This window comes from Serinus canaria, chromosome 25 (assembly GCF_022539315.1).
Source record: "Serinus canaria isolate serCan28SL12 chromosome 25, serCan2020, whole genome shotgun sequence".
Lineage (NCBI taxonomy): Eukaryota > Metazoa > Chordata > Aves > Passeriformes > Fringillidae > Serinus > Serinus canaria.
Genome location: NC_066338.1, coordinates 2,851,820 through 2,873,526, shown reverse-complemented (window position 1 = coordinate 2,873,526; position 21,707 = coordinate 2,851,820). Strand labels below are relative to the sequence as shown.

General features: G+C 55.5%; 1 protein-coding gene across 1 annotated transcript; it reads right to left on the bottom strand.

Moving 5' to 3' along the window:
- Positions 1 to 17,173: 17,173 nt before the first annotated feature.
- Positions 17,174 to 18,125, bottom strand: LOC115485581 (olfactory receptor 14A16). Its single transcript, XM_030241518.2, has one exon. It carries the CDS (start codon positions 18,104 to 18,106, stop codon positions 17,174 to 17,176), a length of 933 nt encoding a protein of 310 aa, XP_030097378.2. The 5' UTR covers positions 18,107 to 18,125.
- Between the last annotated feature and the right edge of the window lie 3,582 nt (positions 18,126 to 21,707).

Sequence of the window (21,707 nt, the reverse complement as noted above, 5' to 3'; positions counted from 1 at the left end):
AAGGGGAAGGAAGCGAGGTCACGCCTGTCCCCACGTGGAGGTGGCCCTTGGTGGGGGCAGGGTGGCCACAAGCTGGGCACAGGAAGGGGACAAGGGTGGGTGGGACAAGGTGGGACATGGGGTTCCAAGGAGTGGGGGGCTCTGGGGGTTTGGGAAGCTAGGGATGAGTGTCCAGGTAAATGGGGGGATCCCAGGAATGGGGTCCCTGGCAAATGGGGGTGCTGAGGAGGGGGAGTCACTGGGATGGGGGTGCCATGGAATGGGGGTCCCCAGGGCCTGGGGGACTCAGAGATGGGAGGCCTAGAGGAATGTGGGCTCCAGGGATTTGGGGTCAGGAGATGGGGGTCCTGGGGATGAGAGTGCCAGGGGAATGGGGAGTCCTGGGAGAATAAAGGTCCTGGGGAAAGGGACATTTCAGGAGATGGAATGAACAGGAGAAGGTTCCTTGGGAATGGCGTGCTGGGCCATGGAGATCCTGGGGAATGGCAGTACTGGGATGGGGGTCACAGGGATGGAGGGATATAAGGAATGGGGCTCCCATGGTTGGGTTCCCAGTGGAACGGGGGTACCAGGGATGGGCAGTGTCTGGATAGGCACAGGCATCTCATCTCCTTTCCTGGGTGCCTCAGATTTTGGGGTGACCCAGTGAACAGCAAAGGCCCCATGGGGTGCTCATTTCCTGTGCAGGCATCACATGGGGGTCCTCTGCTTCTGTGCCCTCCCCTGCCCTTGATTTCTCCTCTCTTTATTTATCTTTTTCCTTCTTTTCCTCACTTCTGTACCATTTCCCCTCACCACCGGTTCCCGGCTCAGCAATCCCAGGGAGCACCTGAGCAGGGAAAGGGGTTGGGGGGACCAAGGGGAATGGGAAAATGGGGAGCAGGAGGTGCAGGGAAGGGTGGGGAGGCTGTGGGGGATGGAGGTGTTGGGCTGTGCCCCCTCAATATTTTCACTCTCTTTTTCCTGGACAAGAAGGAAGAGGCTGTTTGTGCTCACTTTCAGATGGGAAAGGGAGGCAGTTCTGTCCTGGGGGGCACATCCAGGGGGCTCCTGTCTGAGGAGGATCCTGTCCCAGGGGGTGACACATCCTGGCATGGGGGAACCTTTACCAGAGGGTGGCAGTTCCAGAAATGTCCCTGCACATTCCTGGCCGGGAGCCTTTCCCAGGGGTGGCACATCCTGGGGACCCCTGTCAGTCCAAGGGTGGGGCCCAGCCATGGCCCAGCCCCACTGCACAGGGATGGCCATTGCCCAGCCCTGCTCTGGCCAGCCCCAGGTGGCAGCCAGGACCTCAGGGTCCCCCCTGCCCCCTTGGCTTTGATTCTGGCAGCTTTAGAGCTGCTGCAGAGGTGAGAATTCTGTGGGGGAAAAGGCCTGCCTGTGGTTTGCTCAGCCCTGCAAGAAGCACAAACCCCAAAGGGAGCCCAAGCAGTGGCTCTGTGAGGGCCTTTGATGGTTTTCAGAGCAGGGCTGGCTGGAAACCCACCCTGCAGGGGCAGCTGGGAGGGAACCAGCCCAGAAATGCAGCAATTGATCATTTTGTCCCTTTGCCCAAGGGACTGAGAAAACCACAAAACTACTGCAAAGACAACAAGCTGCTCAACAACCTGACCTGGACCCTTCTTCATGAGCAAAACCTGCAGCCCTTTGGAACCTCATGGAAAGAAGGTTTGGGTTCTGGATGTGCACACCAGAAGAGAGGGAAAAGTGTGGAAATATTGAGCAGGGGCTGCACACGAGGGGCTGGGGAACAGGGGTGTCACAGCAGGAGTGCCCAGGCAAGGGAATTCAGGGCAGCCTGGAGTGGATTTAGCAGGGAATCAGACCCTGAGGCACACACGGGCATTTCCACAGATTGCTGTGCACTGTCCCAAGGATGGACAGGGCTTCTCCCCTTCCTCCATGAGAAGTCAGTCAAGTTTCAGGGTGGGAATGAGCAAAATGGGGAGAGTTCCTACAGATGGCCCAAGAAAAGGCTTCCTTAGGGGCTGGGTTGCTGCCCAGCAGGCAGGGAACAATCCCATGGAGCTGTTGGACACGCAGGGAGATTCCACACTTTGTGTTATCCACAAGCAAACGCTGCTGTGGGATGCACAAAGGGAACTCTAAAGGGAACAAAAAAGTCTCATTTCTTTGGGATTTGTTTGTATTTTCATTGTGAGAAACTTGTTGGGAGAGCAACTGTTAAAAGCATTCTATAAACCAGAGCATTTTATACCTTTTCAGTTTGATTCTTGCTCAGTAGGTCCTTTATTGAGGAAAAATTGGCATGGGAAAGATTTTTGCTTTTATTCTATGGATGTATAATTTTGTCTCAACCAATTGGGCATCAAGTGTTGCCTGGGATGGCTGAGCCAGGAAATGGGGGAACCTGACCCAGGGGTGTGTGGGGCAGAGACCCAGAGCATCCCAGGACAGCCCTGGGGTTCCCCAGGGGGGTGCTGTGCTGGGCCCTGAGTCACCCCAAAATCTGAGGCAGCCAGGGAAGGAGCTGTGACCCCCATGCCCATCCAGCCACTGCCCATCCCTGGCATCCCCATTCCCCTGGGACCCCCATTGCTTTGGTCTCTCCTCCCTGGGGACTCCCATCCCAGGACTGCCATTGCCCAGGACCACCATTGCCTTGATCCCATCCTATGGGCTGCTTCTTCCCCCAGAATCCCTATTCCCGAGGGTCCCCTTTTACCCCCTGCACCCCCAACCCTGGCACCCACATGCCATGACCCCAAATCCCTTGGGACCATGTTTCCACAGCACCCCTATCCCTGAACCCACCCAGGCATGGAGACCCCAATTCCCCTGGAGCCCCATTCTCCTGGTCACCCATCCTTGGTTCCCCACATCCCATGAGCCCCCAACTCCTTAAAACACCATCCCCCACCATGTCCCCAGACTATCCCATCATGTCCCCAGCCTGTACCCAGCTTGTGGCCACCCTGCCCCCACCAAGGGCCACCTCCACGTGGGGACAGACGTGACCTCGCTTCCTTCCCCTTCATCCCAAGAGCCGCCAGCCAGGGGAGCGGTGGCCACAGCAGCGAGTGACAGCCAGTCCACATGGCTGGGGACACTGGGATGGCCGGGAAGGTGGCACTGCTCCTGTGGGGTGAGTGCTCTGGGCACGGGCCTGACACCCTGGGGATAGGGAAGGGAGGGTGCACAGGGGGGCTACTGAGTCCCCTGAGGTCCCCAAGGCCAGCAGGGCATGGAGCCCAGTGTGACCAGAGTTGTGGGGTGACCGTGGGGACAGGAACAGAGGAGAGGGAGAGTGGAAATGGGATGGGGGGACAGGGACAGGGGGATGGAAATGTGGGGACAAGGATGTGGCAGAAGGAACTTTGGGGCTGGGGCAGCAGCAGGGACAGGGACAGGGATGCAGGGATGCAGGAACAGGGACAAGGAGACAAGTACCATGTCCTTGGGCCATGGGGACAGGTGCCATGGGAATGGGACTATGGGCACTGGGCCATGGGGCCGTGGCTGTGGGGCTGGTGGGGGTGACCTGTGCCAGCACAGGGTCCCCATGCCTGAGCATGTCTTGGCTGCTGTGTCCCTGTCCTTGAGACCCATGTGCCACACCAGTGCCCCCATAGAGACCTTTCGTGACAGCCCCACACCCCGTGCCCCTGTGCCACTGTTCCTGCAGTGCCACCCCCTCCCAGCCCTGTCCCTTCTCCCTTTCAGCACAGACCCTCGGCCTCGCTGGTGAGTCCTCAGCCAATGCCATGTCCCCACCGCGGTGTCCCCAGCCCTGTGCTGGCCCTGGCAGGCTGGTGTCCCCTGTCACCAGCAGGTGCCCAGACCATCCAGCTCCTCGTGGAGCCCCCCTGGACGCCGCCAGTGCAGTGGGACCGGGTGACACTGACATGCCAGGGCTCGGGGAGAGCTGGTGCCACCACCTGGTGCAAGGATGGGCAGTGCTGATGGCAACAGGGACGTGACCACCTCATTGTCACCCTGAGTGGCACCTACGCGTGTGACAGACCTGGCAGTGGGCTCAGCCCCACCATGAACGTTTCAGATTGTAAGGGGGAGGTTTGGTTGTCCCCAGCCTGGCACCTGCAGGGACCTCGAGGGCTCTGGGTGGGCTCCGCTCCATGGGTCAGCTCCTGGTGTGAGCAGAGCCTGTCCCCTGCTCTGGGGATATCCCAGAGCATCCCAGTGTGGGCGAAACCGTGTGGGTTCTGGGGACCACTGAAGCGCCGGGTGTGACCCAGTGGGGAGGTCCTGGTGACATGGGGACCCTCCAGATCCCTGAGATGTGACAGGACCCCCCTGTAGTAAAGAGTCCTCTGTGTTCCCTGAGGTGTTACTGCTGCCCGGTTGTGTCTGAGGTGTCTGTTAGTAATGGTTTCCACACGGCCAAAAACCGTGGCTGGTATAAGTGTGAGTGACCAAGTCGAGCCCTCCAAAAAGGATGTGTCTGTACAGACCCATCCGTGCCCAGAGTGCTTGAGCTTATCGGTGGCTTCAGGGAGTGTTGTGGAGGAGACCTGCCTGCGCTGTGAACAAGTGAACGACCTCCTTTCACTGGTGACTGAGCTTAGGGAGGAAGTTGAAAGGTTAAGGAGTATCAGGGAAAGTGAAAGGGAAATAGACTGGTGGAGCTCAGCCCTTCCATCTTTAAGGGAGGTCTCTGACCGAGAGACTGAGGACTTGTATGCCTCCCACTCTCAGGCAATAGAAGGGCACCCGGTAGATGAAGAGGAGTGGAAATGGGTCCCCACTCGGGGAGGTAATAACAGAAACTCCTACCCATCCCCATCATCCAGCCAGGTACCACTTCAGAATAGGTATGAGGTCCTGGATCTAGAGACCCAACTAGATGATTTAGGAGAAAATTGTCTGCCCAGTGAACCCCCCAGTTATGATTCATCTGTAAGATGGATCACTACCTCTAACATCAAGAAGAAAAGAAGGGTAATCGTAGTAGGTGATTCCCTTCTGAAGGGAACTGAGGGCCCCAGATGTTGACCAGACCCATCCCACAGGGAGGTCTGTTGCCTCCCTGGGTCCCAGGTACAAAATATCACTGAGAGACTTCCTGGGCTGATTCAGCCCTCTGATTATTACCCACTGCTGAGACTCCAGGCTGGCAGTGATGAGATTGAAAAGAGGAGTGTCAAGGCAATGAGAAAGGACTTCAGGGTACTGGGTGAGGTAATTGATAGGGCAGGAGCACAGGTAGTGAGTGTTCTCCTCAGTTCCTTTGGTGGTGGAGGAAAAGGATGAAAGAAACAGGAGAATCCGCATCATCAACAAGTGGCTTAAGGGTTGGTGTCATCGGCAAAATTTTGGATTCTTTGATCATGGGGAAGCTTTTACAGCATCTGCTCTGCTGGAACCAGATGGGCTACATCTCTCTGTTAAGGGCAAAAGGTTTTTAGCTCATGAACTGGCAGACCTCATTGAGAGGGCTTTAAACTAGGTTTGGAGGGGGAAGGGGAAGCAGCTGAGCTATCTGGAAGCAGGCCCAAGGGTTGCAAGGCTAAGGTAGGGGTGAAGTCAGTAGCCCAGCTGAGGTGCGTGTATACCAATGCACACAGCTTGGGCAACAAACAAGAAGAGCTGGAGGCCATGGTGCAACTGCAGAGCTTTGATGTAGCTGCCATCACAGAAACGTGGTGGGATGACTCACACAGCTGGCGTACTGCACTGGATGGATACAAGCTCTTCAGAAGAGACAGGAAAGGAAGAAGAGGAGGAGGGGTGGCCCTTTATATTAAGCCGACTTTCGATGCTGTAGGAATTGAAACTAAGGAAGATGGAGTTGAATGTCTATGGGTAAGAATTAAGGGGAAGGCCAACAAGGCTGACACCCTGCTGGGAGTCTGATATCGCCCACCCGACCAGGAAGAAGAGGTAGATGACTTATTCTATAAGCAGCTAGGTAATGTTTCAAGATCATCAGCCCTTGTTCTTGTGGATGACTTCAACCTACCAGACATCTGCTGGGAACTTAATACAGCAGTAAAGAGGCAGTCCAGGAAATTCTTAGAATGTATGGAGGACAACTTTCTGTCGCAGCTGGTGGGTGAGCCCACCAGGGGAGGGGCTGTGTTAGATCTGCTGTTTGCAAATAGAGATGGGCTGGTGGGAGATGTGGTGGTTGGAGGTCGCTTGGGGCAGAGTGATCATGAAATAATAAAGTTCTCAATATTTGGTGAAGTCAGGAGGAGCACCAGTAAGACTCTTACACTGAACTTCCAGAGGGCAGACTTTGGCCTGTTTAGGAGACTTATTCAGAGTGTCCCTTGGGAAACAGCCCTTAAAAACAAAGGAGCTCAGGAAAGGTGGGCATGCCTCAAAACAGAGATCTTGAGGGCACAGGAACAGACTGTCCCTGTGTGCCAAAAGATCAGTCAACGGGGTAAACGTCCAGCCTGGCTGGGCAAGGAGGTTTTGGAAGAACTTAGGAATAAAAAGAGGATGTATCAGCATTGGAAGGAGGGTCAGGTCTCTAAGGAAGTATTCAAGAAGGCTGCTGGAGCATGCAGAAAAAAAATAAGGGAGGCCAAAGCTCGTTTTTAACTCAGAGTGGCGACTTCTGTAAAGGATAATAAAAAATGTTTTTACAAATACATTAATGCTAGAAGGGAGGGTAGGACCAGCCTTTGTTCTTTGTTGGACAAGGGAGGGAACTTGGTATCTGCAGATGAGGAGAAGGCAGAAGTGCTTAATGCCTACTTTGCCTCAGTTTTTAGTGGGAAGATGACCTGCCCTCAAGACACCTGCCCGCTTGGAGTGGTTGATGGTGTCAGGGAGCAGAATGGTGCCCCCATTATCCAAGAGGAGGCAGTCAAAGAACTCATGAAGTGCTTGGATGTTCATAAATCTATGGGACCAGACGGGATCCACCCCAGGGTAATGAGGGAGCTGGCAAATGAGCTTGCAAAGCCACTCTCCATCATTTACCAACAGTCCTGGGCACTGGTGAGGTTCTGGATGACTGGAAGCTGCCAATGGGATACCCATTCACAAAAAGGGTGCAAAGGAGGATCCTGGTAATTATAGACCAGTCAGCCTGACCTCAGTCCCTGGCAAAATAATGGAACAGTTTATATTAAGTGCCATCACACAGAATTGAAAGGATGGCCAGGGTATCAGACCCAGTCAGCATGGGTTTAGGAAGGGGTAGGTCATGTTTAACCAACCTGGTCACCTTCTATGACCAGGTAACCTGCCTAGTGGATGCAGGGAAGGCTGTAGACGTTGTTTATTTGGATATCAGCAAGGCCTTTGGCACTGTCTCCCACAGCACACTCCTAGACAAGCTGCAGCTCGTGGCTTGGACAGGAGCACTCTTTGCTGGGTTAGGAACTGGCTGGATGGCCGGCCCAGAGAGTGGTGGTGAATGGTGCTGCATCCAGCTGGTGGCCAGTCACCAGTGGTGTCCCTCAGGGCTCTGTGCTGGGGCCAGTTCTGTTTAATACTTTAATTGATGACATGGATGAGGGTTTAGTGTCTTTCATTAGCAAATTTGCAGATGACACTAAGCTGGGAGCGTGTGTCCATCTGTTAGAGGGAGGGAGGGCTTTGCAGAGGGACCTGGAACGGTTGGATGGATGGGCAGAATCTGATGGGATGAAGTTCAATAAGTCCAAGTGCCGAGTCCTGCACTTTGGCCACAATAACCCCCTGACACGTTATAGGCTGGGGACGGTGTGGCTGGACAGTGCTCAGGAGGAAAGGGACCTGGGGGTGCTGGCTGACAGTCGACTGAACGTGAGCCAGCAGTGTGCCCAGGTGGCCAAGAGGGCCAATGGCATCCTGGCCTGTATCAGGAATAGTGTGGCCAGCAGGAGCAGGGAGGTCATTCTTCCCCTGTACTCGGCCCTGGTGAGGCCACACCTTGAGTATTGTGTCCAGTTCTGGGCCCCTCAGTTTAGGAGGGACGTTGAGATGCTTGAGCGTGTCCAAAGGAGAGCAAGGAGGCTGGTGAGGGGCTTGGAACACAAGCCGTATGAAGAACGACTGAGGGAGCTGGGGTTGTTCAGCCTGGAGAAAAGGAGACTCAGAGGTGACCTTATCACTCTCTTCACCTTCCTGAAGGGTGGCTGTGGTGAGCTGGGGGTCGGGTTCTTTCTCTGGGCAACAACAGACAGAACAAGAGGACACAGTCTCAAGCTGTGCCAAGGGAGATACAGGCTAGAATTAAGGAGGAAGTTTTTCACAGAAAGAGTGGTCAAATACTGGAATCATCTGCCCAGGGAGGTGGTGGAGTCACCATCCCTCGATGTGTTTAAAAAAGACTGGATGTGGCGCTTGGTGCCATGTTCTACTTGAGGTGTTGGAGCGTGGGTTGGACTCGATGATCTCAAAGGTCTCTCCCAACCCAGAAATTCTGTGATTCTGGGATTCATACCGTAGAACGGGGCCGCGGAGCATCACGGGAGTGCCAGGCGCAGCTGCAATGGCTCCCGGCGAGGCGCGGGGCATGACGGGAGATGAAGTCCCGACTGGAACAGCGCTGGACGTGCGCCGCGGAGCATGATGGGAGCAGTAGTCCCGGAAGTGGCCCCGATACGCTTTTTGGGGGTTCGGGAGGGCTCTTGGGGGACACTTTTGCGTCCGAGCCGCGACTTGAGGTCTTCGGGGGAACTTAAACGTTTCGAGACCCCTTGGGGGGAGCTCGAGGAGCTCTTCCTGAGTTTTTTAGGGCGCCCGGCATGGCAGGAGTTTTAGGGGCGGGATTGTGTTCTGAGGGGCTCTGGGGCGCGGGGGATGAAAGGAGATGAATTCCCAGAAGTGGCTGTGCCGGGCATCTGTGGGGTTGGGAGCACTCAGGGGATCTGGGGACGCTTTTGGGAGGTCCCGAGTGGGCGCTGAGGGGGCACTGAGGGATCCTGGAGGCTCTGGGGGACACTTACGGGACAGATGGGGGGCGGATCCCGGGGCGGGGGGGCGGGTTGTTCTGTGGAGCGCGGGGCTTGACGGGCGTTGTAGTCCTGGCTTCAATGGGGTGAGGGCGTGAGGGGGCGCGTTTAATCTGGCCGCGTTGCATGACGGTATTTGTAGTCTTGGCTCTTATGGTGCACATTTGGGCTGCGGAGCATGACGGGAGTTGTAGTAAAGAAAGACACGTGCCTACCATAGGCACCGCCCCCGAGGCTCAGATCTCAGGCGCTGATTTGCTGTGGGCGTTGATGGGCGGGAGCCTTGGCAAATGGGATGCGGTGGAGGCGGGAACAGCCCCTTCAACCTCTCCAGTCCCTCCCAGTAAAGCCCAGTTCATCCCCAGTACAGACCTGTAAAACCCCACTACAGACCACTTAATTCCAAGTAGAGCTGAGTACAACCCCAGTGCCCCTCCAATCCCTCCCAGTACAGCCCAGTAGAACCCCAGTAGCCCTCCAATCCCTCCCAGTACAGCCCAGTCTGCCCCAAAACATCTGAGTTCATTTCCATTCCAGTTCCCCCCGATGTCATCCTCAGAATGCAGCAGTGTCCCCAGTCTTCTCTGCAGTTTCCCAGTGTCCCCAGTTTGTCCCAATATCACCCAGTATCACTCCCAGTATGTCCCAGTGTGTCCAACTGTTTACCCTTGCAGTCCATCCCAGTCCACCCAGATTCCCCCTCAGCATTCCTTGTGTTCCCAGGTTGTCCCAGTCCCCCCCAGTGTCACTCCCAGTATGTCCCAGTGTCTCCCACAGCATTCCCAGTGTTCCCCAGTATGTCCCAGTCCTCCCCAGTGTTTCCAAGGACAGTTTAATGTCTCAGGGTTGCCGTGGCAGCCAAACCCAGCAGTGGGGTCAGTGCAGTGCCCATGGCCACAGCCCCTTGCAGTGGCCCAGAGCAGCTTGGGCTGATGATCCACCCTCAGAGCTGGCCCAGGGCAGGTCTGCAGTGGCTTTGGTGGCACCTTGGGCTGGCACACACCTGAGCAGTGTGTCTGTTTTCAGTGGGGAAACTCAGGAGTTTCAGATTGCTTCAGAAAACTCCAAAAAGGGAAAACCCCTCTTAGGCTGGGTGCAGCCAGCTCTGCAAGCACAGCAGGTCCCAGGGGAGTGAGGACAGACAGGATGGGGCTGGGGAATGTGGAGCAAGGTTGTCCACACTGGGTCAGAGCTCAAGGCACATCTCCTGTGAGCAGGCCAGAGCTGCTGAGGAGAGACCCTGGGGCAATATCAATCACAGAATGCTGGGATCACCTCTGCTCTAAAGAGAAATAAATAAAATACACCCTTTAAAACAGAAATGAGTATTTCTTACAAGGTCTTTGATATCTTTCTCCATAACTGGACTAAGAAAACTTTAATGACCCTCTCAGGGCTTTTCTGTTGTTTACATCAGACTCAATCCCTGAGAGTGTTTTCACGAAACTTCTCCAGAACTCAAACTTTTAAATTTAAACTCCAAAGTTTCTTCAACTGAGGGAGAGGTTTGAGAAAGTGTCTCCAAGTTCCAGGTAGAGCAGAACACTGCAGACAGTGATGACAGCTGGGCACAAACAAGGCCCAGGTGTCTCTGGTGCTGAGCAAAGCTGGATGTGTTTCAGGAATGCAAAGGGCCAAGGCCTGAGCCCCAGCCCCTGGCCAGGCAGATCCTGTCCCTCCCTCCTTGCTCAGGGCTCTTCCCGGGATGGGCACTGGCATGTGGGGATGGGCAATGCCAAGGGCAGGAGCATGGGGCAGCCCCTGCCAGGCTGCTGAGCAGGGACAAGGAGGCCATGAGGCCCCAGGCCTGCAAGGGTCACTTGTCTCCTGCTCCTGGCTCAGGCCCAGGCCCAGCAGCCATGGCCCAAGTGCTGCCCAAGTTGGCTCTGTCAGGGCCTGGCAGCTGCTGCCCATGGCTGTGCCCTGTGCAGCCCAGGCTGTGCTACGGTGTCCCTGCCCTGCGCCTCTGTCCCTGCAGGCTGTGCTCATCCCCCGGCTGCCCCAGCTGGCTGGCCCCTTCCTTTGCTGACAGCTCTGCCTCCTGCCTGCCTCTGCCTGCCCACACAAAGCCTTGGGCTGATACCTAAAGGGTTAATTCCATTTTTACCCTGCCTGTGAACTTTCAGCACAGGAACAAGGCATGCAGGGGCTGCTTTCCCAGCAAGGATGGTTGGAAGAGAAGAAGAAGACATCTGGCTCAAGGGTGCAGGGATAGAGAAAATAAGGAATCTGGGAACTTGGGGTGGGTTTTATGGAAATGGGTAAATTGTAATTCACATTTAGAGACTGTGTATGAGCAACACACTGGTAGAATTACATGTCCACGTAAGGTTGGGAGTTATCCCTCACCAGACCTCAGGCCTGAATAAATGATACCCTCAGCAATAGCAAATGAGTATTAAGGAGCCTTATTCTGATATCTCAGAGATTTGGTGACAGCAGGGCCTCACTGAACCAAGGAGTCAGCTGTGACACTGTGCACACCCATGGAACAGAGGGTCCATTGTGACACAGCAGAACCCCATGGAACCAAAACCCATTTTGGCACATTGGGGCCACATTGACCCAGTGGTCCCTTGTGTTACTGCTGATCCAAGGAGACCATTGTGACCCTGAGAAAACTCTTGGAACCAAGGGGCCATTGTGACACAGCCAGGCCTGGTGGAACCATGGGTCCATTGTGACACTGCAGAACCTCACGGAACCAAGGTGACCGTGTTCTGCTGCGGAACCTCATGGAACAAAGGGTCCATGGTGACACTGCAGAACCAAGGAGACTGCTGGTGGCAGTGTGAGAGCTCATGGAACCACAAGTCCATTGTGACACAGCAAGGCCTCATGGAACCAAGGGTCCCTTGTTGAACTGTGTGGCCTCATGGAACCATGAGCCATTGTGACACAGCGTGGGAACCTGGAGCCAAGGGGCCACTGTGACACTGCAGATCCAAGGAGAGCATTGGGACTGAGGAACCTCATGGAACCAAGAGTCCATTGTTCCACCGTGGGGCCCTGTGGAACCAAGGGGAGCACAGTGACATTGCGGGGCCTCGTGGAACAATGGAGACTGTTCTGACCCTTTGGGACCCACTGGAACCAAGGGGCCATTAGAGCATGGCAGGGCCTGGTGGAATCCAGGGGACTGCAGGGAACACTGTGGGTGTCCATGGGATGGAGGGTCCATTCTGACACTGTGGGACCAAGGACACCATTGTGACACTCTGGGGCATCATGGAAGCAAAGGTCCATTGTGACACAGCAGGGCCTCCTGGAACCATGGAGGCCATTTTTACACTTGGAGGCCTTGTGGAACCAAAGGGCCATTGTGGCACTTCAGGGCCTTGTGGAGCCAAGGGGAGCACAGTGACAGAGTGGGGCTCCATGAAACCAATGGTCTGTTGTGGCACTGCAAGGCCTTGTGGGATCATGGAAACCAGGGTGACACTACAGGTCCCATGGAACCAAGGGGGCATTGTGACACTACAGGGCCCATGGAACCAAGGATTCATGGAACAGTGCAGAACCCCATGGAACCAAAGGTCCAATCTGACATTTTGGGGCATCTTGGTATTCTGGAGTGCATGATGACACTTCACCTGGAGGCCTTGTTGAATCAAGTTGCTCTGCAGGGCCTCATGGAACCAAGGAGACCCTTCTGACATTGTGAGTTTCTGTGGTATTGTCTACAAGGGTCCCAGGATGAGGGAAGAGATGAGAAAGTTGACTCCATGTATCAAAAGGCTTGATTTATTTTTTTATGATATATAATATATTAAAACTATACTAAAAGAATAGAAGAAAGGATTTCATCAGAAGGCTAGCTAAGAATAGAATAGGAATGAATAACAAAGGTTTGTCTCTGACAGAGACCGTCTGGACAGGTGAACTGTGATTGGCCCTTAATTGGAAACAGCCAGATGAGGCCAATCACAGATTCCCCCTGTTGCATTCCACAGCAGCAGATAAGAATTGTTTACAGTTTGTTCCTGAGGCTTCTCAGCTTCTCAGGAGGGAAAAATCCTAAAGAAAGGATTTTTCATAAAACATGTCAGTGACAAGTCCCCATGGAACCAAGGGTCCATTGTGACACTGCAGCACCAAGGAGACCCCTGTGACACTGCCAGGTCTCATGGAATCAAGGGACCATTGTGACATTATGGAGCCCCATGGAAACAAGGGGCCACTGTGACACATCTGGGCCTCATGGAACCAAGGATCCAATATGACACCACCACTGTGACACTGCAGGGACCCCTGGAAACAAGGGGACACTGTGATACTGTAGGACCCCATAAATCCAAGGGAACAGGGAACAGATCTGGTTGGCTTGGCCTGACTGGTCCAACTGCCCTTGGCATGTCGGGTTCTCTTTTCATGTACCCCTGAAACCCTGGGGCTCTGGGCTTTCCTTCAAATGGAAAAGAACTGCCCTTCTCATTCAATCGTCCATGGCTAAAATGGGATTCCCTCTCACAAATTCCAATATCCAGGCATTACTCCTAGACAAAAGCTGCCATTCCCAACAAGCCTGGTTGCCCTTGTCTTCCTGAGGGCTGGGTCTCACCTGCCCTTGAACACTGAGGCTCTGTGCTTTCCTTCCTATGGAAAAGAACTGTCCCTCCTGCACAGGCCAAAAGTGGTATTTCTCCTCCAAAATTCCTATATGCAAGGGTTTCTCCCAGACAAAAGCTGCCAGGTCAGAGAGCTCTGGCCTCTCTCATCTCAAGGGAGCCCTGAGGAAAGTATTGGAACAGGTTTGACTACTGGAACATCAGTGAGTCTCTCATCTTCTGAAAAACTCAGATGCTCTTCTGATCATATGTGTCTTTTTTAACTCATTGTGAATTTTACATGAAATATTATTTTCAGCTAAATAATATTATTCTTCTCACTCTATCAGTGTTATCTGACACAAAACACATCCTCTACATATGGATCCAGGTCACCTGTACAAGCAAGCACAAGAAAGAATGCAGCAGGAATGATTTGTCTCTGCTCCCATCTGTCCCATCTCCTCTGGAGCTGGAGGTGCAGCCCCAGCACTTGGCAGGGCTCAAGGGCTCACAGGCTCAGCTCCCACACAGAGAACTTGCAGACCCTGGGCTGCTCTTCTTGGCCCCTGCACGCTCAGCCAGGCTGAGATGGGCACTGATGGTTTCTGGGCCAGGCTCTCTGAGCCCAGCCCAGCTCCCTGCCAGCTCTCCCAGCTGCCCTGAGCTCTGGCCAGCACCAAGGGCCTCTCCCCAGCCCAGCCCAGCCGGCTCTGGCCCCACAGCTCTGCTCAGGCCAGGCTGCTCTGGGCACTGCCCCACGGCCTCAGCCCCTGGCAAGGGCACAGCAGCAGCTGCAGCTCCCACAGGACTCAGCCCCACCATGGGGAAGGTGCCTGGCCAAGGGAAAGGAGGCTGCCTGGGTGCCCTGCTCTCCTCTGCAGGAGATCCTGAGAGCTCTGCAGCCCCTGCTGCCATCCCATCTGCCCAGGGCAGCACAAGAGCCCCGGCCTTGGGGCCCTCAGGAGCTGCTCCTGCTCCAGGCCCAGGGCCCATCCCAAAGCTGGGGCAGCCACAAAGCTGTGCCCATTTCTGTTCATTCCTGCTCTGATCAGGATGGATCCTCAGCACCTTGGAGGTTGGTGATGAATTTTACTTTTCCAGAGCCCTCTCCTTTCTTGAGCTGTTCACATGCTCAATTCAGTGACAAAGCTCATTCACATTTGTTCAAAACACCCAAACAAGACAAGCCCATGGGAATAATTCAAGTCTTTGATTCTTCTGTGGTTAATTAGACAGATTTCAGAAGTGTATTCAAAGTGAATCTACTGTATTGAAAAGAATTTGCAGACAATTTTTTTTCCTGTTTAGTTTTCTTTTCCTATTTAAAGATATCAGCAATCCCCAGTTGATATTGATCCCCAGCACCTCCTAATGCAGTCTAAACAGATATGAAAATCAAGCCCCTTTATGGCTGACAATCAATCCCACTTTGTCCCTACCCCCACCCCACCATTTCCCACATCCAACCCCTGGCACTCCTATGGATCAGGAATGGTGTGGCCAGCAGGAGCAGGGCAGTGATTCTTCCCCTGTGCTCGGCACTGGTGAGGCCACACCTCAAGTGCTGTGTCCAGTTCTGGGCCCCCAATTTAGGAAGGACATGGAGGGGATGGAGCATGTCCAGAGAAGGGCAACAAGGCTGGGGAGGGGTCTGGAGCACAAGTCCTGTGAGGAGCAGCTGAGGGAGCTGGGGTTGTTTATCCTGGGGAAGAGGAGGCTCAGGGGAGACCTCATCACTCTCTACAACTCCCTGACAGGAGGGTGCAGCCAGGGGGGTCGGGCTCTTCTCCCAAGGAACAGTGACAGGACAAGAGAACACAGCCTTCAGCTGCACCATGGGAGGTTTAGGTTGGACCTGAGGAATAGGTTCTTCCCAGAAAGGGTCATTGGGCACTGGAATGGGATGCACAGGGAGGTGGTGGAGTCACTATCCCTGGAGGTGTTGAAGGAATGACTGGATGTAGCACTCTGTGCCATGGTCGGGGTGACAAGGTGGTGTTTGGTCACAGGTTGGGCTTGTTGATCTCCAAGGTCTTTTCCAACCTGGTGAATTCTGTGATTCTGTGATGATTGTGACACTGCAGGGCCCTGGGGAAGCAAGGGGCCATTGTGACACTGCAGGGCCTCGTGGAACTAAGAGGATCACAGTGACACTGTGTGCTGAAGGCACCATGGAACCAAGGCCCCATTGTGACACTGTGGGGCTGGATGGAAGCAAGGAGTCCAGTGTGACACTCTGGGTCCTCACAGAACCATGGAAGTCACTGTGACACTGCAGGGCCTTGTTGAACTGAGGAGCCATTGTGACACTGCAGAACCAAGGAGACCTTTGTGAGACCCTGGGGCCCAATGGAACCAAGGGGCCATTGTGACACTGCAGGGAGTTGTGGAACTAAGGGTACAATTGTGACACTGCGCCACCAGGAATCCATTGGGGCACTCTGGGGCCTCATGGAGCAATGGGACCACTGAGACACTGTGTGACCTTGTGGAACCATGGAGGCCAGTGTGACACTGCAGGGCCCATGGAACTAAGGAGCCAGTGTTGCTCTGCAAGGTCTGATGGAATGAAGGAAACATGTTTGACACTGTGGTGCCCCTTGGGACCAAGAGGCCACTGTGACACTTTGGAATGAAGGAGAGAATTGCTACACTGTGAGACCTCAAGGAACCAAGGATCCATTGTGACACTAAAGGGCCTTGGGGGACCACGGTGCCATTGTGACTCTGCGGGGCTCAAGGATGCAAGTTACATTTTATCACTAATGGGTCCCATGGAAGAAAGGGGCCTTGGTGACACTCAAGAGCCTCGTGGAACCACGGTGACCAAGATGGCTGTGAGTTTGGATCTCCTGGAGGGTAGAAGGGCATTGCAGAGGGACTTGGACAGGCTGGATCCAGGGACCAAATCCAACAAGGTGAGGTTGAACAAGACAAAGTGCTGAGTCCTGCACTTTGGCCAAAAACAACCCCTGTGGTGGTACAGACTGGGGACAGAGTGGATGGACAGCAGCCAGGCAGAAAGGGACCTGGAGGATCAGCCCCTGCTCTGCTGCTCCTTCCCACCTCCCCCAAGGCCCTTGCAGAGCACCAGCCATGCTGTTTGCCCCCAGCCTGCCCACGGCCACCCTGGGGCTGCTCACAGGGCTTTTCTGTGCTGAGCCTTGGCCTGGCCATGTTCTTGAGAGAGCCTGGGCAAGGAGCCTGGAGCCCCCAGGGCCTGGCCTGAGGTGTCAGTGCTGCCCCAGCAGTGCCCATGGCCTGTCCCTGCTGCAGCCCTGGCACTGCCACCCCCAGGGCTGTGCCCGGCCCCGAGAGCACTCAGGCCCTACAGCAACACCAGGGCCACCAGGGCAGCGGGGCAGGGCCACGGGAGCAGCACTGGCAATACCAAGGGCTGCTGCTGCTGGGCACAGCTGCTGTGCCAGCACTGATCTGTCCCCAGCTCTGCCCACAGACATTGCTGCTGCAGCTCCAGAGAAGGCAACAAGAGGGGGGATCTCTGCAGAAAACTTTGCTTTGACATCCTTTCGTTCATCTGAAAGCACCAATGAAGCACAGCTCCTCACTGGCACAGTCTGAGGCCACAGCAAAGGTAGAGAAAAACAAAATGAGAAGTTGCACAAACAATGGCCTTGGTTTAGGGAGAATATTAAAAAAAGAAAGAACAGGAAAAAAATAGCCAAAGCAACAGAACTATCAAAGATGATTTTTATTACAAGTGATTTGCAGAAATTGGCAACCAGTTTAATGCTTTTTAAACCGTCCAGTCATCAGTCTCCACACTGCAGCCTTGAGCTCCTGGTTCCTCAGGCTGTAGATGAGGGGGTTCAGGGCTGGAGGCACCACCGAGTACAGAACTGACAGGGCCAGATCCAGGGATGGAGAGGAGATGGAAGAGGGTTTCAGGTAGGCAAATGTGCCTGTGCTGAGGAACAGGGAGACCACGGCCAGGTGAGGGAGGCAGGTGGAAAAGGCTTTGTGCCGTCCCTGCTCAGAGGAGATCCTCAGCACAGCCCTGAAGATCTGCACATAGGAGAAAACCATGAACACAAAACAGCCAAAAGCTAAAGAGGCACCAATCACAGTGATCCCAAGTTCCCTGAAGTAGGATTTGGAGCAGGAGAGCTTGAGGATCTGAGGGACTTCACAGAAGAACTGGCCCAGGGCATTGCCATGACACAGGGGCAGGGAAAATGTATTGGCTGTGTGCAGCAGAGCATAGAGAAAGCCACTGGCCCAGGCAGCTGCTGCCATGTGGGCACAAGCTCTGCTGCCCAGGAGGGTCCCGTAGTGCAGGGGTTTGCAGATGGACACGTAGCGGTCGTAGCACATGATGGTCAGGAGGGAAACTTCTGCTGAAACAAAAAATACATACAGAAAGAGCTGTGCAGCACATCCTGAGTAGGTGATGTTCCTGGTGTCCCAGAGGGAATTGTGCATGGCTTTGGGGACAGTGGTGCAGATGGAGCCCAGGTCACTGAGGGCCAGGTTGAGCAGGAAGAAGAACATGGGCGTGTGCAGGTGGTGGCCGCAGGCTACGGCGCTGATGATGAGGCCGTTGCCCAGGAGGGCAGCCAGGGAGATGCCCAGCAAGAGGCAGAAGTGCAGGAGCTGCAGCTGTCGCGTGTCTGCCAGTGCCAGCAGGAGGAAGTGGCTGATGGAGCTGCTGTTGGACATTTGCTGTGTCTGCACATTTCAACCTACAGAAGGAGCAAAGAAAGGGCAATGGAGGGGAGCTTTCTCACAGACCCTTTCCTGCCCCCAAACACCCCCCCCCCCGTCTATGTCTAGGGGACCTTCCTTCACCTTGGTTGCTGGAACCCTGATTGCTGCTGGCCAATGTTGTGTGAGAAGCTGCACCTTGGCCTACAGGACAGCTGGGAGTCAGCCCTGACCCCCAGTCAGTGCAGGGCAACAGTGAGGGCAGGGGCCAGTCCTGGTGCTTGAACTTTGATAAAGAATATTCATTTAAAGCAGAGGAGCTGCCTGGGTGAAGTATGGGGATTGCAGGAGGCAGAACAACAGATTCTTCTGCACCTGTGGAGAACTGAGAGTCCAGTGAGGCAGGAGGATTGTCTGAATCTCAGTGCAGACTGAGGGGAGCTGCTCTGTCCCTCTATCCTGTTCCTGCTGCCCTGAACTTGCTCATTTCTAAAATCCACTCCCATGTTACCCTGGACAGCCAGGAGACACTGCTGAGAGCTGAGGGATCCCTGGCACACAAAGTGGCTCCTGACTTTCCCTAAGTCAGGACGGTGGGCTCATTGCCAGCCCCCCAGGCTGCCCTGCCCAGAGCTCCCCGGGCACAGGGAGCTGGGACACCCCATTGCTGTGCTCAGCCTGCACAGGAGGAGCCCAAGGGCTGGTCCTGACCCTGCAGCTGGAACTGCCATTGCAGAGAGCCCCTCAGCACTGCCAGGAGCACCTGGGCAAGGCAGGGGAGAGAGAGCCAGGCCTGAGGAAAAGCCTTTCCCTGCCCAGCCCTGCCCAGCCCCTGCCAGGCAGCAGCAGGGTAGGACAGTGCCCCTCATGCCCTGGTCAGCAGGGAATGGGCACATGGCCAGAGAGATGCCCTTCATCTCTGGAGCTGCTCTGCCAGCCCAGGAGGGACTGAGGGCCCCGAGCCCCCGGGCTGAGGGCTGTGCTGGCTGGGAGGGGACACAAGAGCTGTGCTGCTCAGGGCAGTGACTGCCCTGCAGGGCAGGCCTGGCAGGTGCCACACCTGCCCTGCAGCAGGGCTTCCCTCAGCACATCCTCCCTCCCTCCCTGCCCACGGCTCTGCTGCTGGAGCTGTCCTAGCCCAAGCTGCTCCTGTGGCCCCGGGCTCCTTCCCTGCCAGAGCTGCCAGAGCCCAGCCCAGCCCCTGGGCCAGCCCTGCCCTGCAGCTGCTCGGGGCTGCAGGGATGAAAGAACAGCTCCCCCAGCCTGGGCACCATGGAAAGGTGATGCTGGATGGGTCTGGAGGCTGGGCAGGTGCAGGCACTTGCTGAGGTCCCCAGGAATCCTCAGGGTGATGGTTTAAGAGTCTCAGTCCCTGCTCTGCCCTGCACAGCTGAGTTTCCATGGCCACCAAGCAGAGCCAGGGAAAAGTGGGAGCACAGATTCAGGAAAGCAGAGACCCAAGCAGGAAACTCCTGCCCTGGATGTGCTCATGACAAGTCCCCTCAGAAATGAGCTGGGCATGAGCTGGAGCTCTGAGCAGCCCTGGCCCACACTGCACCTCACCACAGCAGCAGGAGCTGCCCTGGCAGGAGTAAATCCTTGCACCCACAGCTGCCCTGCAGCATCCATGGGGAGCTGCCAGGCAGGCTGAGAGCTGTCCCTGGCAGGTGGCACATGCCCTGGGCTGGCCAAGAGCCCTGAGGGCTGCAGGACCTGCTCTGCAGGACAGCCCTGGGCAGCCCTGGCTGCAGCCCCAGCTTCACCCCCTGCAGCAATCCCTGGCAGCAGGAGCCATCCTGCCCTGTCCCTCTGAGGGTGCCCAGGGCAGCCCTGCTCTGCAGCACATCCTCCCCCAAAGCAGAAAGGGCAGCAGAGCCATCCTTACAGTCACATCAGTCCTGTCCTGGGTCAGCTTCAGGAGATCCCTCCAGGAGCACCGGGAATCTATCCCTGCATCCACAGACTCACCACATAGTGGGCTGTGAAGATGTTTCCCCAAGTGAAGTCTCAGCTCAATGTCTTCCCAATCCTGATTGCCTTCAGCCTTTCTCTGCCTGGCTCCTGTCCCCTCAGTGCCTGCAGGCAGAGCCCTCAGCCCTGCTGGGCTGGGAGAGGAGCTGGTCCTGGGAAGAGCTGTTCCTTTAAAGCTCAGCAGCACAGACACAGCACAAGGACTTTAATGACCCTCTCAGGGATTTGGTGTTGTTTACAAGAGACTCCGTCCCTGAGAGAGTCTTCAAAAAACTTCTGAAAAACTCAAACTCAAAATTAAGCTCCAAAGTTTCTTCAAATTTTAATGGGTCTCACTGAGGAACACGACTGAGAAAGTGTCCCCAGATTCCAGGTAGAGCAGAACACTGGAGGCAGTGATGACAGCTGGGCACAAACAAGGCCAAGGTGTCTCTGGTGCTGAGCAAAGCTGGATGTGTTTCAGGAATGCAAAGGGCCAAGGCCTGAGCCCCAGCCCCTGGCCAGGCAGATCCTGTCCCTCCCTCCTTGCTCAGGGCTCTTCCCGGGATGGGCACTGGCATGTGGGGATGGGCAATGCCAAGGGCAGGAGCATGGGGCGGCCCCTGCCAGGCTGCTGAGCAGGGACAAGGAGGCCATGAGGCCCCAGGCCTGCAAGGGTCACTTGTCTCCTGCTCCTGGCTCAGGCCCAGGCCCAGCAGCCATGGCCCAAGTGCTGCCCAAGTTGGCTCTGTCAGGGCCTGGCAGCTGCTGCCCATGGCTGTGCCCTGTGCAGCCCAGGCTGTGCTACGGTGTCCCTGCCCTGCGCCTCTGTCCCTGCAGGCTGTGCTCATCCCCCGGCTGCCCCAGCTGGCTGGCCCCTTCCTTTGCTGACAGCTCTGCCTCCTGCCTGCCTCTGCCTGCCCACACAAAGCCTTGGGCTGACCCAGACTCCTTCTGGGATGACGTGTTGCACCACAGCCCTGCCCTGGGAGAGAAATTCCTGTCTCCTTGTGTCCACACTGGGCCTCCCCAGCGGCATTTGTGGTATCATTTCTGTATCTGGCTCTTTCCCACTATGGAGAAAAAGCTCTACCATTTCTGAATCCGCCCTTCAATCCCTGCCAGGCCACTCCTGTTCTGTCCTCAGTCTCTTCTCAAGTGAGACCAGGCACATCAACCTCCATGGGTTATGTTCTTGAAGCCTGCAAACCCCAGCCTGGGAGATCTTTGGGCCCTCTCCAAGGTGTTGTCGTGGTTTGAGAGGAAATGAAGTTTTTTGTGATGGTGTGGTCAAGCCAATCGGTGTTCAGATTTTAATATTGGCACCTGGTTTGTCCACTGAGGGCATGGATACGCCTCTGAGAACACAGGGGGTTAAAAGCTGTGAACTCCCCAGGGAATTTCTCTTTTTGAGTTCCGGTTTGGGACTGAGCAGACCCTCAAACCCTCCCTGCCCGGCTCCGAGCTGGGCAGGGGGGGAGGGGAGCCATGCGGCCGGAGGGAGGTAGGCCAGGCCTGGGCCCAAGGGTGGAGAAGAACATTGTAAGGGCTTCGGGCAGCCATCCTCCATTTCCCCCCCTGGAGAGAGGGAGAGAGAGCCAGAGCCTGTGCCTGTGATAGTGCGGCCGGCATGAAGGAGAAGGGGGGGGGTGCCCAGCAGGGCAGG

What these genes read in the sequence shown, in the direction of transcription:
- LOC115485581 (XM_030241518.2), bottom strand. Translation starts at nt 18,106, where the DNA reads ATGTCCAACAGCAGCTCCATCAGCCACTTCCTCCTGCTGGCACTGGCA.